The sequence below is a fragment of the Pan troglodytes genome, chromosome 10 (assembly GCF_028858775.2).
Source record: "Pan troglodytes isolate AG18354 chromosome 10, NHGRI_mPanTro3-v2.0_pri, whole genome shotgun sequence".
Classification (NCBI taxonomy): domain Eukaryota; kingdom Metazoa; phylum Chordata; class Mammalia; order Primates; family Hominidae; genus Pan; species Pan troglodytes.
In genome coordinates, this window is record NC_072408.2 from 28,969,813 (window position 1) to 28,987,428 (window position 17,616).

Consider the following 17,616-nt stretch of genomic DNA (forward strand, 5'->3'; position numbering starts at 1 on the left):
TAGTTTGCTGAGAATGATGGTTTCCAGCTTCATCCATCTCCCTGCAAAGGACATGAACTCATCCTTTTTTATGGCTGCATAGTATTCTATGGTGTATATGTGCCACATTTTCTTTATCCAGTCTATTATTGATGGACATTTGGGTTGGTTCCAAGTCTTCTCTATTGTGAATAGTGTCACAATAAACATACGTGTGCATGTGTCTTTACAGTAGAATGAGTTATAAACCTTTGGGTATATACCCAGTAATGGGATTGCTAGGTCAGATGGTATTTCTAGTTCAGTGATTTCATTCTTTTTTCTGGTCTGATATTATAGAGTGATCTCAACAGTATCATGAAAAGGATTCATTAAAGGGCTATTTCCCTGTGGTGATGTGCTATGTGTGGCTCAAGTGAGGTTAAATACCATCACCATCAACTAACATTGATTGAATGCTTACTGTCCCTGGCTCTGGGGATGCAGAGAGGTAAGCCATGGTTCCCCTTGAGAGAACTTAGGGCCTCGTTGATAACTTAGGTGTACGTACAATGATGACACAAGACATTGGATATTGGTGAACAAGTGTTTAGACAATAAGTATTTTGTGATGGGAAGGGTACGAATCTATCCTTAAGAGGTTCTTTAACCAATCTCACTTGTATAATACATAAAATAATATCTGACCCTTACACACAGAAGAAGGCATTAACTTGATCTTCCCTACTAAACTATACTTTTCTTTTTTCTTTCTTTTTCTTTTTCTTTTTTTCCGACAGGATCCAGCTTTTTTGCCCAGGCTGGAATGCAGTAGCACAGTCACAGCTCACTGGGCCCAAGTGATCCTCCCACCTCAGCCTCTCGAGTAGCTGGGATCACAGATGTGCACACCATGCCTGGCTAATTAATTTTTTTTCTTTTTCTTTTGGTAGAGATAGGATCTCGCCATGTTGCTCAGGCTGATCTCAAACTCTCGGGCTCCAGTGATTCTCCCGCCTCGGCCTCCCAAAGTGTTGGGATTACAGGCATGAGCATAATTTTCTTTTTGTATCCTTAGCTTTTAGCCCAGAGTCTACCACATTGTAGGAATTTTGCCTATGTGACTTAAAATACTATTAACAGGTGTAAGCTGGAACTTCCTCTGCACTATAATCCATCACTCACCTTGGCAGGACAAGTGTACTGCTGATTGCACTATAACTGTATGAGTATGATTCAGTCCACACAAGGCATTTATTGCGTGGCTTTTCCAGAACGATACTTGTTAGACCCACTACGGACATATAAATGTTATATAAGCTGCTGTAAAATGTTGTGGTCATTTCTTTGTTGTCAAAACCTAGGTCTTTGCTTGTATACATACATCAAATGTCTTGGTTATGGCCTGATTGGCCTTGTCCCTTTGGGGAATCAATGGCAAATGCCTTTCTCTATATAAAATTGGCAGTACTAGACCTTGAAACAAGGTTAGGAGCAGAGTAAAGTACCCAAAGAGTCTTGTTCATTTTAGGATGAAGGGTGGGCCATTTAAAGGTGACAGGTGTGACGTTCATATTGATTTTCTGGATTTTACTTCGCAAAGAGTCTGGAAAGAAGATTTGAACAGCTCAGACGGGATTTCTACTGCTAACCCCCTGGGATGGTTTGACTCTGCCCTTCATTTAGCCCTTCAGTTCCTCTATCCTTGAAGCTTCTGGACCTGAGCCTCTCCATTGCTTAGGAGAGATAGCCATTTGCTTTGGCAGCTGGGCAGTTCTGTAATGACAGACAGCCACCCAGGCCAGGGACAGCAGCAGAGGCAAACGTCCTCACCCGATAAGACCGCTTATGCAGTGGCAGAGGAAAAGAAGATTCTATCTTTCAGCCTTTTCTAATTAATATATTTCTCTGGCAGTATTACTATGTTTCCAAGAGGCGAGGGAGAGAAGGCCAGTGTGAGCCAATGTCCTCAATTCGGGAGAGCAAACTGCAGTTCCTTCAGAGGCCAAAATAAACTGCAGGACACCGAGTCATTCATAGCAGTGCAGTGGTTGGGCCCCAACAACCACAAACCAGTAGTTACAGCCTCAGGGGCCCTAAATTCTTCGGTCCACATCAGATACTCCGGAGGGAGAGACAGGTATTTTCTAGCCAGCCCCCAGCCTTGAGGCAGAGGCAGATGTCATACTCCACAGGACAGTCACCGAATGTCACCTGGAACACTGTCAGGAGCCCCTCCTAGCATTACCGTTTTGAAACCACAAGCAAGAGTCCCATGTCTGGGCAGAATCTTCCAGGCTGTATCACAAAGCTGTCTCCCTCCCACCTGACTCATTTTTCCACCGATTTTCTATGAGCCTATGACAAGGGGAAGAAACTAATCATAAAACCTGATCATAAAGCCCTTCCTATGCTTGAAGACAGCGATTACATATTCACTCAGCCAAGGTCTCCCTGCATCATTTAAAACAAAAGAGAGTCTCCATTCACGCCCTCCCCACCCTGCCAGGAAACGTATTCCTGGGACCAGCGCTGACCATCCCAAAAGTTGCTATTTCCCTCAGTTGAGGGCGAAGTTAGCAAATCCGTAGCTGCAAGTCTCAACTTGGGGGAGGGGGCGACAGCCAGGGCGTAGGGAGAGCGGCGCGGAGGAGGGACTAGAGGGAAGGACACTGCCCCTTACTCCACCGAGGTCGTCGCCTAAGCCGGAGGAGCCGCCAGTTTGGGCTCGGGGAGGGAGGCGGAGAGGGAGTGGCGGCCGCGGTGGAGGGGCGTGGGCTCCGCACCAGCGGCTCGGTGCCAGGCTCGGTACCTGGCAGGCCGGGCGCGCCTCGCAGGCCGCCCGGGGCGCGGAGGGTGTGAGCGCGCGCGCCCCCTCCGTGCCCGCTCAGCCTCGCGCGCGTCTCGGGGGAGGCTCCGCCGAGAGGCGCCCGGGGAGCCCGCAGCCTCAGTCCTGCCGCCGGCAGAGCTTTGTGCGGCGGCGGCTCCGAGTCCCACCTGCTGGCGGCGGAGAGACAAGGAAGAGGAAGAAGGAGCAGGAGGAGGGGAAAGAGGCGGCGGCGCCAGCCCACTCCTCTCGCCGGCGCCCACTCCCGGGGGCTCTGCAGCCCCCCGCTCTCGGCCTGCACCAGCTCCCCGCCCCCGGCCCGGCCCGGCCTCCCGGCCACACCGCGGCAGCCGCCGCTGCAGCCCCCAGCCTTGCCCGGCGGCGCCCGGCCCGGCCCGGCCCGGCCCGGCCCGGCCGCCGCCGCCGCCGCCGCCCGGAGCCGCCGGCGAGTTTGAGGGGAGCGCGGAGCGCGCGGCGCCGCCTCAATGTGCCCGGGAGACGCCTCGGCGCCCCAGCCCCGCTGAACAGCCCCGGCGCGGCTGCCCTAGAGGACGAGCGAGGAGGCGCGGAGAGCCCCGGAGAAAGAGAGCCAGCGAGAAAGAGCGAGCCCGACAGCGAGCGCAGGGAGCGACACCATGCCCGGCTGGAAGAAGAATATCCCCATCTGCTTGCAGGCAGAGGAGCAGGAGAGAGGTGAGCCAGGCGGCGGGGCCGGGGAGGGAGGGCAGGGGTCCGGGCCGGGGCCGCCCGGTGCCTCCCTCTCCCCGGCTCCCTCCCGACCCGTCCACCCGCCGACGGGGGAGGGGCGCCGCGCCCTCAGGGCCCGCGGGCGAATCCAGGTGGCGTCTTGCGAACTCTGATTCATTTTTGCCGGGGGGGGGGGGGCGGGATGAGGGGGCAGGGGGAGAGGGGTGGTGCTGCAGCAGGGAACTTTTCGCTTGGGGAAAGATTTTTCTGGCGAGGATGTAGGGGAAACTCCAGCTTCTGCAGGGCCCGCTCGCACGTGGAGCTCCGAGCGGCCGTCTGTGGGGTGGGTGCTGGGGGGTGATGGTGGGCATGGAGGGGGGTTCCTGCAGTGCTTTAAGTGACTTTTCAAACTTTCCTCCACCTCCCGCGGCCACCCTCGCGTTGTCCCCGCCTCTGGCTGGGCTGCGACGGCATTGCCAACCCAAAGTTGCTGGAGATTCATAAAGAAGGAGGAGGAGAAGGAAGAGCGTAGGGGAGGCAAGGGGGCGCTGCCGCAGGTCTCTAGAGGGGGAGAGGAGGGGAAAGATTGTCCCCTCGATCAGGGTCTGGGGCTGGGAGTGACTGCTTGGAGATGAGTTATGCCCCAGCGCAGTCCCCGCTGTCAGTTTAATACCGCAGGACTGCGGGCTTTTCTTAATTACTGTCTATTTTCTTTGCAAAAGGCGGCTCTCTGCCTGGTGCCTTGCAGACCTTTTGTGCTTCAGCTTGACAAGTGTGCTGGACACTTTGCTTTTAAGTAACTTGCGGAGAGGAAAGTTGAAGGCCTTTTGCACCTTCAAGGCTTAGTTCTGTTGAGGTCATTTCATGGTGTTTGGATGGTGCAGAGGTTGGCCAGGGAGTTCAGCTTGGTAACCTGGATATGATGTTCTGAGTGCACCAGAATTTCCTATACAGGCCCCATGGGGCTACAGGGGTGTGTGCACGGTGGCTCTGCTAGCATCCAGAGGAACGCTGGCTGGCAAGGTCCACCAGGGTTTATCCCTTTGCTTCTTCTATCCTGTCCTGTCCTGTCTTCGAGGAAGGTGCTTTAGAACTGGATAGGTTTCAGGATGCAGGGGCTTCATGGGCTGTGGGAAACAGCCGGTGCTGAGGTTAAGCGGCGCAGCGTGGGTAGGTGGGCGAGGAAAGCCGGAGGAGGCCGGCCAGTCTGGTGTGTGGAGAAGGCAGTGTTGTCAAGGGGGCTTAATGCAGCAGTTTGGTGAGCTGGTATGGACGGTGGCTTGGTTTTTGGGCATGTTAAAAGTTTCAAGCTTTTGAATAACACTTACTGCTGAAGAACCAATGTACAATTTCCAGTTTTTCTCTAGGTGGCACAGCCTGTCTTTGGTTTGTATCCTGTTTAATGACTCAGGGAATTCATCCCTTTTTAAGCACTTCCTTATTAGATATGTGCATTCATTTTCCAGCACACTTTCTGGCAGGTGACCTTACGTCTACCCATTCAAAAGGCACCCCTGCTTTAGGAATGCTTCTGCATCTCCCTTTAGTAAATCATATCTTTAAAGTTGCAAATAGCAGTACCAATAATTTATAACCAGGTAAAAGCACTACATGAAAGCATTCTGTCAAGCATGGAGTGACTGTCCTATCAACTAAATGTCACAATGTACTTGGCATTAAATGTATCAGTTTGCTTAAAAAAAAATCACCATGCTTCCAACAAGTTTCATCAGAATGCTGAAGTGGGTAGATTTTTGGATTGTCGCGAAATGTACTTGTATGTCTTTTGGAAATATATGGTAACATTGAAAGATGATCGTCTAATCTGCTTGGTGGAGATAAGACTGAAATTCCTCCAAAGCATAAAAATCTGAGTAAGAAATTGAGTGTTCTGCCTTATCTCCCCCAATAGGAGAAAACAAAAAATGTTTGTTACTTTTTGCCTTTTTTCACTTTAAAGGTTTCTTCTTTCTCACTTTAATTAAGAGATGCTTTTCTAAATAATTAGTATATATTTTTGTTTGGTTGTAGCATTTCTTTTTGAAGTCCTGTTTCTTTTGGAATGGACAAATATATGGTTTTGTTTCTTTCACAATTTCCTGTCTGACTGGTGTTTGTGTTTCAATTTGTGTGTGTGTATATATATATATATATATATATATATATAATATATATTTAAACTGAGCTGCCTATGTGACTTTTAATGCATATATCAGAGGACATTGCTTGAGCTTGGCTTATCCTTTTGGATGAATTTCAGTGTAAAGAGATGAGAGATGTTTTCTATTTGTATTTCAGGTCAAATTGTGTTAAGCGTTTCCCTTGACCCTTGAAATTCTAAGTGATTCAAATAACGTTGAATTGGATTCTTTTAAATATAAACAAAAAGATTAAACTGTCAGGTTGGTCAGGAAAATAATGAACATGGAACAAATACATTTTAAATTTTGTCTTGGATTAACATTAACCAAAAGGTCAATTTCGAATATCTTACTATTAAATTCTAAGGTTGGTTGTGCTCATCTAAACCACTGCGCTTTCCACATTCCCCACAACCCCAATCTACATGTAAACACTCTAAAACCCATTATGGAGATTACTCTAGCATAACATTTTTTTCATGTAGATTTTATTTAGTAAAATCTCTTCTTGAGATGTAACGCAAATTAATACAAGATGCTAGCTTCTTTGAGGACCGCATATTTGAAGGAGTATGTATCTTAGCCTTATTCCTAAAAAAGAAGAAAAACATGCCAATCTCAATTCAAAGATTGAGGGAACATGCTTTTGTGTTATTGCCGCATACAAAAAGAGGCTTGGTTGTTCTATGTAATTTCATGTCGTATCTACACACCATTCATTACTTGGGTTCATCTCGAAGGCCTGTGTCAAGATGAAGCTATTGCTATGGCATGCAATGCTGAGCAGAGAAACTGTAACATATGGGTTGTTGCAGTAAATGCAGTCACTTCCAAAATGACATGTTAAGACTCACCCATGTACGCTAACATACTATTAAAATTCAGAACACATTTCTCCATCCTACCCACTACCCCTGACTTTCTGCCTGATCTGCTAAACCCAATCCATTTAGAAGCCACTTAATACACTTTGGGGTAAATGTTTTAGGAGAAGAGAAATGTTTCTGAAAACTGTCCTGTTTGATATCTCTTCCAATCAAATTAAATTAAGTAATGTATTCATTGTTTTACATCTGCTTATTAGCTGATCATGTGTAATAAGAAAATAGTTGTTGATAAAATTCTTAGTATAAAGAGATAGATGCTTCTGTAATTAATGATGCTTTTCTTTTGCCGGTACCATACCTTCTTACTTGTGTGCCTTTGATTAGTAAATGTTTATTGTGTTTAATAATGTGTAGTTAGGATAGAAAATCAACCATAATGCTTGGAAAGATTATCTGTTTCTGCAAACATACTTTTTGGCATTTTTATTATTGAGGAAAAGAGAAAAATATTAATTTGTATTTTCTCATTTCCTTTGCTTTTATATTTAGATTTAACAAATATATATAATCTAATTATATAGGTGTGTTAAGTGCATTTCACATTAGCATATACATTCACCAGGGGAAAACACATGCATTTTTTATAGCACTTCACCCCCTTGCCTTTTTGTTCTTCTTACAAGTTTTGGAGGTCTACAAATGAAACTGAGAACTTCTCTTTAGATTTCTGTTTTAGCAATTATTATTTCTTGACAGGGTCTCACTTTGTCACCCAGGCTGGAGTGCAGTGGTGCAATCACTGCACACCGTAGCCTCTACCTCCTGGGCTCAAGAGATCCTTCTGCCTCAGCCTCCTGAGTAGCTGGTACTACAGGCATGTACCACCGTGGCTGGCTAGTTTTTTTTGAATTTTATTTTTTGTGGATATTTGGACCCCTTTAGATATAAATAAAGAGCTTTTATAAAATATCTATGAGAATACTATGCAGCCATAAAAAATGATGAGTTCATGTCCTTTGTAGGGACATGGATGAAATTGGAAATCATCATTCTCAGTAAACTATCGCAAGAACAAAAAACCAAACACCGCATATTCTCACTCATAGGTGGGAATTGAACAATGAGAACACATGGACACAGGAAGGGGAACATCACACTCTGGGGACTGTTGTGGGGTGGGGGGAGGGGGGAGGGACAGCATTGGGAGATATACCTAATGCTAGATGACGAGTTAGTGGGTGCAGCGCACCAGCATGTCACATGTATACATATGTAACTAACCTGCACATTGTGCACATGTACCCTAAAACTTAAAGTATAATAATAATAAAAAAAATCTATGAGAAAGCACAGGGAGCTTAAGGAGTAGACCTTTACTACAAACTTGGCCTGTTTCATTTCCCAAATCACCCATATCGAGGAGATCTGGTGACCCCACCCACAACCTCCTTAACAAAAAGTCCAACTTGGAATTTGACTTTTTCCCAAGGAACAAAGTAGGGAAAAGAGAAGAAAGCAAAGAAATCTAGGGCCTGCTTTGTTTCAGGCACCGTGTTAGATGTTTCCCGTGCATTATTTGGTACAGTCTTATAACATGCCTGTAAGGTAAGTGTTATTATTCGTCACCCTGTCAGATGGGGAAACTGAGGTTCAGAGAGCTAATGAATTTGCCAGAACTTATAAAGCCAAGACTTAGGGCATTTATTTCTAAAGAGATATTTAAAAAGAAGTCAAGTTACACTTCCTGAGGTGAAGTTTGTAGAATTTTATTAACATTGTAACATCTTTCCCTTTCGGACAAAATTCTAATAAACTGCCATCAAATCTTTCATTAGGAATTCATTAGGGAGTTTTCTTAGTTATGTATACTGGGAAAACACTTCTACAGTATATTTTGGACTTTTGACAAGGCTTTTGCAAGGTAGATGTGTTAATTAACTCTAACAATAAGGATGGGAACCTCAACATATTTTTAAGTTGAATTATTTGACTACATTTTAAGTAACTCATTTAAGTGAATGAGTTTTTCCACCAAAGACTTGCCATTATTGCATATTTTTCCTTTTTTTTCAAAGCGTATTTGCCATGAAGGCAAGCATTAACAAGAATTGAATGTTCTTCCTTACTGTGAAAAACTGGGAAATGATTGTATTGTTAATAGCCATTGTGTATTTGTCCTTTGCCAACATTTTATTTAATTAAAGCCAAAATCTGAACTCTGGCTACCTAACAGACAGCCCAGTGGTCAAAGAGGCTTCAGTTAATACTTTCTTCTGCAGCAACCTGATTGGTTTCGTTCATGAAGAAAAAGAAATTTCAACTGATATTAGTAAAAGAATTTGAGAATTGAATCTTATGGGTTTTAAAACTGTTATATTAAATGCTGCAGATGGCAAACTATTAAAGGCATTTAGGATTTGATTCATTTATTTTCAATTAAATTATAATAGTAGTTAGTAATACAAAATACAAGAATGATAGTAATACAAAGTAACATGTCTAACAGAACAATTCAAATGCAAAGCCAAATGCTGGGTTTGAATCTCTTGTTTTATCTTTTATTAAAGTTCATTTCTTCTGAAATTGAAAAGATTCTTAAATATAAATATAAAAAATCTACTTATTCAAATTTTCTTATTCAAGAAGCCTACTCATTTAGGTATGTCAGTGGCCAAAGGGTGCTATCAGCTTTATGGGAAAATTAGTGTTCTTCAAGTGTATCTGCATATTAAAAGCACCTGATTTAATTTCTTACCACCTTTCATTTCAACAGTGACTAAACTTTAAGCACCAAGTGACGTGATGAATACAATATAAAGAAGATATGGTCTGTGTACTAGATAGATTCCTTAAGTGCCAGCACAGTAGTTGATGAGGAGATATTTGAGGTCCAGATGGCATTGGGTTTAAATTCACTCCAGCACTTACTAACTCTAGGGGCTTTTTAACTTTTTAAAGCCCTTGTTTTCTCTACTTTAAGATGAGGACAAGAAATATCTATGTCATGTGAGGATTAAATGAAATTAACAAATATGGAGGAATGTATGATAGTACCTTGCAGATGGTTTGGAGTTCAGTAATGGCAACTACCATTTTAATGGTATGTTTATATAGGTCTGTTAACACCTTAGGATATCCTGATGATGAAACAATCAATCAATAATTTTTATTCTTTAAAAACCTCATAAAACATTTTTTAAAAGTCTAATGTTTTGTGAAAAACTACACTGAAACATAGAACTTGATGCAGCCAAGGTCTTTGATGTATTCTAGCCCAGCTCTCATGAAAACAAAGAATCTAGTGTAGAGAGAGAAATGTGCCCAAGACCACATTTCATACATTTAGCAAATGTTTATTGAGTACCAACTGCCAAAGTGCCATGATGGGATGAGAAAATAATGGTTTCCATTTTAAAGGAGATTACTAAGTATAGTTGTAGAGTCATGGGCTATGACAGATAACTCCAGGACAGCTTCTCTACTCTTGTACAGATTAATGCGGAGGGAGCAGAGAAGAGGGGTTGATTGTGCTGGGGGTGGGTGGGAAGAAAGAAGTTTCTGAAGACAGCTGTCAGAGGAGGTGGCATAGAGGAAGTGTTAAAAGACTTGAAGGAAGGGGAGGAGATTAGAGAGTTGGGAGGGGATAGAAGGAAAGGAATTTCAGGCAAGGAGCATGGTATGTTCCAAAGCATTGTGAAATGAGACATTCTGGGAACCATGACTGGTTTCTTAAAGGGGATGGAGTGTAGAGTATGAACATACTTATGAGCATAGAATATAAGTATTCATTTCCCCCATGGGATGAGGAATGGAGCTGGATGGGAGCATTAGACTAGAAAGGGCCAGATTGGAAAGGGCTTCGTATGCCAGGTTAAAGAGTTTGATTGTATCTGGCAGGCGATAAAGAATTGATAGGCTTCCAACAGAGGAGTGTCAGGATCAGATTTTTGTCTTAGAAAGCTCATCTTGGCAGCATGGAGGAAACATTTGAAAAGGGAAGGACTTGGAAGGGAGTGAAGCAGGTGGGAGGCTACTGCTCTGTTTCAGGCCATGCAGCTACTCAGGAGATGGACTTGGTGACCAGGTAAATGTCGGAAACATGAAGAGTGTAGATCTCTGGTTCAAGTACTGATTAGAATCAGAATTGTGTCTTGAGACCCAGTATCTTGATACAGAGCCTGGTGTTTTTTCTATCACATATTGCCTTTTTTATTGCTTCACTCCCCCGGTCAATGTAGGGGAAAAAGTAAACATAATGTGGTAGAATAATATAAAAATAAGGAACCACTAAAGTGATGGACTACCAGACTGTGCCATGATGATAGCTTATTGTACAATAGCTTTCTTCTTTTATTTATATACAATTTATATTACCTACTCTTAAAGGAAAAATAATTATTCTGTACATTTACCTCCTAAAACTAATTTAGAATTTTACATGAGTTTTTAAGCTGAAAGAGAGGGAACGGTTGTACTGTATTTATTTTTTAGATTTATCTTCCCTGGTAATGCAACTGGGTAGGGTTTTAAGTTTATTATTTTCTGAAAACAACTAAGTACTCTGTGAATAAAGTTTTAATATACTTCTTGTACTATACTCAAAATCAGAAAGCCAGAGTTTAAGTCCTCTGTCTCTTAGCCATTTTCCCTGGCTATTTGGCCTAGGTATAGACCGACCATCTTGACTGTGGCTTTCTCATCTGTAAAGTAAGGATGCTTCTTGGCATACTGACCTTTGGGGATTATACTTAGAGGTAAAAGCTATTAATGTAACGTTACTATATCACAAAGGCCAGAAGTTGGTGAAAGACAGAGGGTCTTCAGGTACATTTGCCTATTAGCAGGCCATCTCTGGATGGAGGCATTATTTGGATAACTTGTGTTTCATAAACGGATTGAAATTCGTAGTCTTCCAAAATGAAGTTCAAACATGAGGTTCCCCTTTGGACTCCCATTTGTAACAAAATAACTCAAGTAATGCAACAAAGTTACAATGCATACAATGTTGCAGTTATCCAAGGCAGCCTCATTTCTGGCTGCAGTTGGAAAAGTCCAGCTCAAATACTGAGTGGGCTCTGCCACTCCCTGGTGTTACTTATCTGCTTCTTTCAGTCCAGGCTTCTGACAACCCAATATCCAGAAGATCATTATTCTCAATTAAAATGATGTTTGGAACCTTTTGAAGGGAGAAAAAATTCTTGCAGCTCTCCACTGCCAACATATTTTTTTTTTTTGAGACAGAGTTTCGTTCTTGTTGCCCAGGCTGGAGTGCAATGGTGCGGTTCCTGGCTCACTGCAACCTCCACCTCCTGGGTTCAAGAAGTTCTCCTGCCTCAGCCTCCTGAGTAGCTGGGATTACAGGTGTGCACCACCACACCTGACTAATTTTTTTGTATTTTTAATACAGATGGGGTTTCACCATGTTGTCCAGGCTGGTCTCAAACTCCTGACCTCAGGTGATCTGCTTGCCTTGGCTTCCCAAAGTGCTGGGATTACAGATGCGAGCCACCACACCCAGCCAACATCATTTGTTTTTATTATACTACTTAAATATGTACTAACATATAACTACATGTAAACTGCTGATGCTTATAGCTCTCGTACAACCACAAAGCCAAAACAGATTTTACAAAAGAAAAACAAAACTACCCCCAAAATCAGTTATATGCAAATTAACAACATTGATTTCATATGACTTGATATTATTTGCCTGAAACTAAATTCCCTCTTGCAGTGTGAATATGGTACTTGCTGTTGTGGAAAGTAATAACACCACTTTTTTCTAGTCAAATTCTTAGGGAATCTTGGTTTGACAGTCTGATATCACTTTGTCTTTCCTAGGCATGAACACATCATTTACATGGGAAGTCCTCTATTCTCATTGGTCTATTATAAACCATCTTGATCTTAAATACAAAACCCAGTATTAGCACTGAAAGTGGTGGCGGTATTAGGTTACATGCAGATCTACATTTGTTCTTCTTACACTCTTTGTAATGAAGGGCTGTTTTTTTCCTGTCACAGGCAGATATGGGGTTCCATAGCACCATGCTCTGGGTGAAACTCACTACCTAAGTTTGACTGCATCTGTTCTTGTCCTCTTCAATGAGATAAACTCGCTAGTCACAGACTTGGATGTGGCAATGTGAAATTGCTATAGTATTTCTAAACACCCACCCTCATTTTCAGTACTTATGTAACCTTGGGCAGGTAATAAACAGTTTCTTGACTGGCATGGTCCGTAGAGCACATTTTGAATAGTACTGGTTTAGAGTATACTTATATAGCTGGGGTTGGAGATAATGGTTCAGAAGGATGGGCGTGTGTGTATGTGTGCCTACAAATTTACACACTACTTTTAAGATATACAAATGAAACATAATTTGTTTCCCATAACTGCTTTTACCTTGCCTTCAAGTTTCCATTCCCACTGAAAAGGAAAAAATTAGATCTTGTCAATTAAGAACACGTTAGTCTCTAGTTTAAAAAATCATTTTGGGTTCTCTAATTTCTCAAGGGTTTTCCCTTCCTTTGTTCCCAAGATGACATTTGAGCAAAGGGGAAAGGTTAGTATTCTTATTGCCCTGGGTGAAGGGCATTTCATTCATTGTGTGACCCTCACTGTGTCTACTGCTCTGGACTTGGCACATTTGGTGGCTGGGCGTTGTGCCCTGGTATCCACTGAAATGAGACTGTTCCTATTTGATCTTTGAATGTCATCTTGGCAGCTCATTTGGACTTCCTGGACCTCACCATTGTGTCTAGTTGTGAGATCCTTTTGGTTTGTGACCTTCTACCGAGGCCTTTTCTAGGTACTTGTCCTATCAGCATTTCTGTATCTCTCCTGGCAGCCAGAGAGTGCTTAACTGTTTTCTCTGAATCATGATGGAGTTTGTGGGATCTTGGGAGGTGTGCTCAGTTCCACCTGTCTTAGTCACCTTCTGCAGATACTACCACTCTATGGTCCAATGCCATGTTGAATGTGGCATGTGCCACATAGGGGGCCTTCATGCTAGGTGATAAGGGTCATTGGCCACAATGTTCTCTAAATCCCTCAAAGATACACAGATGTTAGTTCTTCTTTCCTTTTGTACTCGTCAAGGAGTTTTGAATCCTTGAAGAGTATCAGACACTTACATCTGATTTTTTGCTCCTCCTTTCCTTTTTTCTCTTTCTTTGCTGTTCCCTATCTGAAGTGGTTTAAGTTTCTTGAAAACTTAAAACTGTAAAGGGCAGGGATAAGGAGGGTGACTGTATGATAAAGGGGAAAACAAGAATCCTATTCCTTTGCCAGGTGGACTCTTCTTATGTTTTGAACATCAGCAAAGAAAGAAATAGAAATGGTTAAACAGCTTAGAGATGACATCGCTCGAGGCTGACAAGTAGTTTTGAACAGCACCTTCTACTAGTCTTCCTTGCACATAAACTTTTCTCACTTAATAGTTTTACTAGAAATCTGCCCTTTGTATTTTATCGGCAAACGTATGAACAAAAGAACCGACATATTTCTTCTCATAGTCAGTAGTGTAATTGCAGTGTGAATTTACTGTTAGGTGTTGATGTGTTGTTAAGGTGTACTTTGTATTTTGAATAAAGATGTTTAGAATAGATCACTACATATACTCAAGACTTCTTGTGTGAATTTATGTTAGAATTAATAAGTCTTTTCCTTTTACTGTTGAAGTGTTTCTTTTTCACTTTCATTTATTGTCTGAATATAGACAATTGAATATCTGATACACAATTTGACATCACAAATTACTAGGATTTATGTCTTTTTAAGGCACAGTTCATCATTTGAGAAAGGTACTGAATGTAATTTTCACCTATTGGTACATTAAAAAAGCAATGATGATAAAACAGTAGAGAATAACATAGTAATGTGATAGGTATTTATTTGTTTATTCTCGTATATAATCTGTGAATGGTTTCCTTCCGTCATATCTTCTGATGTCTGATATTTATATCTACTATTACTGATACTCACAAATTCCATTGTAAACCACTGAGAGGAATATACTAATATCCTCATGAAATCAAACTTTGATAGTTATAAGGATTTTCACATTGTCCTCTTCGTGTCAGGATTGTTGATTTAAAAAAGTGGCATTTAGAATTGCATTTTACAGATGAATTCAAGTGTTTCTTTTTACATGTATAATTTTCTAGTATGTGCAGAGCACATTTTCATTAAATGAAAACCTTGAACAAGGCAATATAAGTTTAGTTTCTTTGTTACCATTTCACATTTTCTCCCTATAATTTTAGTTATGAGAATGAAAATTTGCCAGGCTAGAATCAGACACCTGTAGTGCTGCATCTGCTGAGAAAGCGCCTCATCTGGCTTTGTTAGTGAGCCTGAATGCTGATATACATATAAGATACCTGCCACCAAAGGGTAGCCCTGTTTTGTTGTTGTTGTTGTTATTGCTCACAGTAATATAAAATTATGAGAATAGCATTGGCTCTATACTCAATAACTGCATTTACTCAGACCCCTACCCTCCCAGACCCTAATGATCATACTGGAAAAAGAAGGAAGGGCAGTGTATTAGTCTTCCCAGGTTTCCACAGTAAAGCACTATATGCTTAAACAACAGAAGTTTATTTTTTTTTACGTTCTTGGTGGGTAGAAATTCATTATCAAGGTGCCAGTTTCCTGGAGGGCTTTACTTTTGGGTTGCAGATGACTATCTTCTTGCTGTGTGCTCACATGGCCTTTTCTTGGTAGGTGTAGTGCAGAGAGAGCGGGGAGGGGAGTGAAAGCTCTCTGGTGTCTCTTCTTATAAGGACACTAATCCTGTCAGATCAGGGCACACCCTTATGACTTCATTTAGCCCTCATTACTTCCTTAGAGACCTTTAATCTCCAAACGCAACCACACAGGGGGTTAGGGATTCAATGTATGAATTTGGGGGCCACATAAACATTCAGTCCGGCCAGGCACGGTGGCTCACGCCTGTAATTCCAGCACCTAGGGAGGTCGAGGTGGGCATATCACTTGAGGTCAGGAGTTCGAAAGAAACCAGCCTGACCAACATGGTGAAACCCTGTCTCTACTAAACATAAACAAATTAGCCAGGCGTGGTGTTGGGCACCTGTAATACCAGCTACTTGGGAGATTGAGGCAGGAGAATTGCTTGAACCCGGGAGGCAGAGGTTGCAGTGAGCCGAGAACATGCCATTGCACTCCAGCCTTGGTGACAGTATGAGACTCCATCTCAAACAAACAAACAAACAAACAAACAAACAAAACAAAAAAACCATTCAGTCCATAACAGGAAGATTATTCAGTGGCATATGTAATGCTCTTATAAATTTCATCTCTCAGTGTTTAGAAATTGATCCTTTTGAACAGATGATGATGGGCTGGTTTTAAAATATGGCTTTCAAAATTTTGGGGGAGAGTTTTCCCCTTGAGTGTCTATGTCTCCTCCATTTGAACTGGGCAGGCTTGTGGCTGATTAACAGGTAGAAAATGCTGGAGGTGACACTGTATGACTTCTGAGGCTGGTATGCAAAAGTCAAAGCAGCTTCCCCCTTGCTAGCTGGAATACTTGTTCCTGGAATCCTGAGCTACCATGTGGCTCTGATACTTTCAACTACACTGAAGCCACAATGCTGTGAGGAAGCCAGTTCACATGGAGAGGACATGTGTAGGTGCTCTGGTTGACAGTCCTGGTCTTCCAGTTTTCCTAGCCCAAGCACCAGACAAGTGGTTAAATGAGCGTTCAGATGATTTTAAGCCCCAGTTTTTGAGCCACCCCAAGCTTTGAGTCTTCATAGCTAAGGCTCCAGACATCATGCAATAGATGCTAGATATGTTCACTGTGTCCTGTCTGAATTCATGACCATGGAATTTATATGCAAAATGAAATGGTTCTTGAAGCTATGTTTTGGGATAATTTGTTACACAGCAAGAGTAACTGGAATAGACATGGTATGGCTCCTTTTTGGATCCCTTATCCCCCCTTCTACTATACTATCAAGAACTCATTGTCTGTTATCAGCAAAATCCCTTATATCCTCAGCCCCTTCCATTAACTTCCCCCTCACCTTCTTGCTGTAACTGAAACTTAGCTCCCCCTTAGACAGATCATTCTTGGTGATTTCAATATTCATACGAATTGTCCTTCCAATTTCTTGGTTTCTCAGTTCCATGTTGTCTTGTCATTCACTTGTTATATCTGGCTATACCTGGGATCCTCACTTCTGTGGACACACCCCAGACCAGCTGTCCTCAAAGTGTGGCCCAGTGGCTTCTGGGGGGGTCTCTAAATACTTTCAGAAGGTCTGTGAGACCAAAACTATTCTCATAATCATATAAAAACATTATTTGCCTTTTGGACTTTTATTCTGTTATGAGTGCATACTAGTTTTTTAGAGGCCACTAAAGGAATTTGTACTTGTATATTCTTGCATTTTAAACTTTTCTGTTTTAATTTCTAATATGGTTAAATATTGAGAGGCATGACCAAAAACTTTTGGGAGTCCTCAGTAACTTTTAACAATGTAAAGCAGTCCTGAGACCAAAATGTCTGAGAGCTGCTGCCCTAGACTTTACCATTACCAATAACTACAACCCTGTCTTGTGTCATTTTCAAGCATCCTGTTCTTACGTCACTTAGAAAGTAGAAGAAATTAGAAGACAACTTCTGCTTCACCTGTGGCCATATAGCCTGTCTTCACTGCTGTGAAGCCTAACGGTGTACTCTTACCCAAGGTTAACCCTCCACTTGTGCACCACATCCCATTCCCTCTGGCCCACTCCAGGAGCAGCTCCAGCATACTCTCCCCTCTCTCCAGCATGACCAGGGTCTCCTTCTCTACTGGATTATTTCCAGCATATAAACATGAAGTTATTTCATCTACTTTAAAAACAGGCTTCTCTTTATCTGCAATTTTTCTAGTTACTGCTCCAGTTTTCTGCTTCCCTTAATAGCAAAATTCCAGGAGAGATTTGCCTGTATTAACTCCATAGTAGTTGTTATTCTCTCTTGAACCTAGTCCAGTTAGGTTTTTGTGCCCTATTCTATTTCCTATGAAGAGAACCAATAACCTCTACATTGGTAAACCTAGTAGCCAATTTCCAATCACATATTACTTGACTAGTAGGCAACATTTGAGATAATTAGTCCCCTGCTGGAAGTACTTTATTCAGTTGGCCTCTGGTCTA

General features: G+C 42.3%; 1 protein-coding gene across 4 annotated transcripts in view; it reads left to right on the top strand.

Annotated features, from left to right (window-relative positions):
* The first annotated feature begins 3,187 nt into the window (after positions 1-3,187).
* Positions 3,188-17,616, top strand: part of GRIP1 (glutamate receptor interacting protein 1) — a 716,800-nt gene continuing 702,371 nt past the window's right edge. For 2 of the 4 annotated variants that reach the window (XM_054664158.2, XM_054664159.2), the window contains exon 1: positions 3,188-3,478. In XM_054664158.2, the coding sequence (XP_054520133.1) occupies positions 3,421-3,478 (58 nt within the window). In that variant the 5' untranslated portion in view covers positions 3,188-3,420. The remainder of the gene's footprint in view (positions 3,479-17,616) is intronic. The other 2 variants (XM_016923073.4, XM_016923074.4) reach the window with 1 other exon arrangement.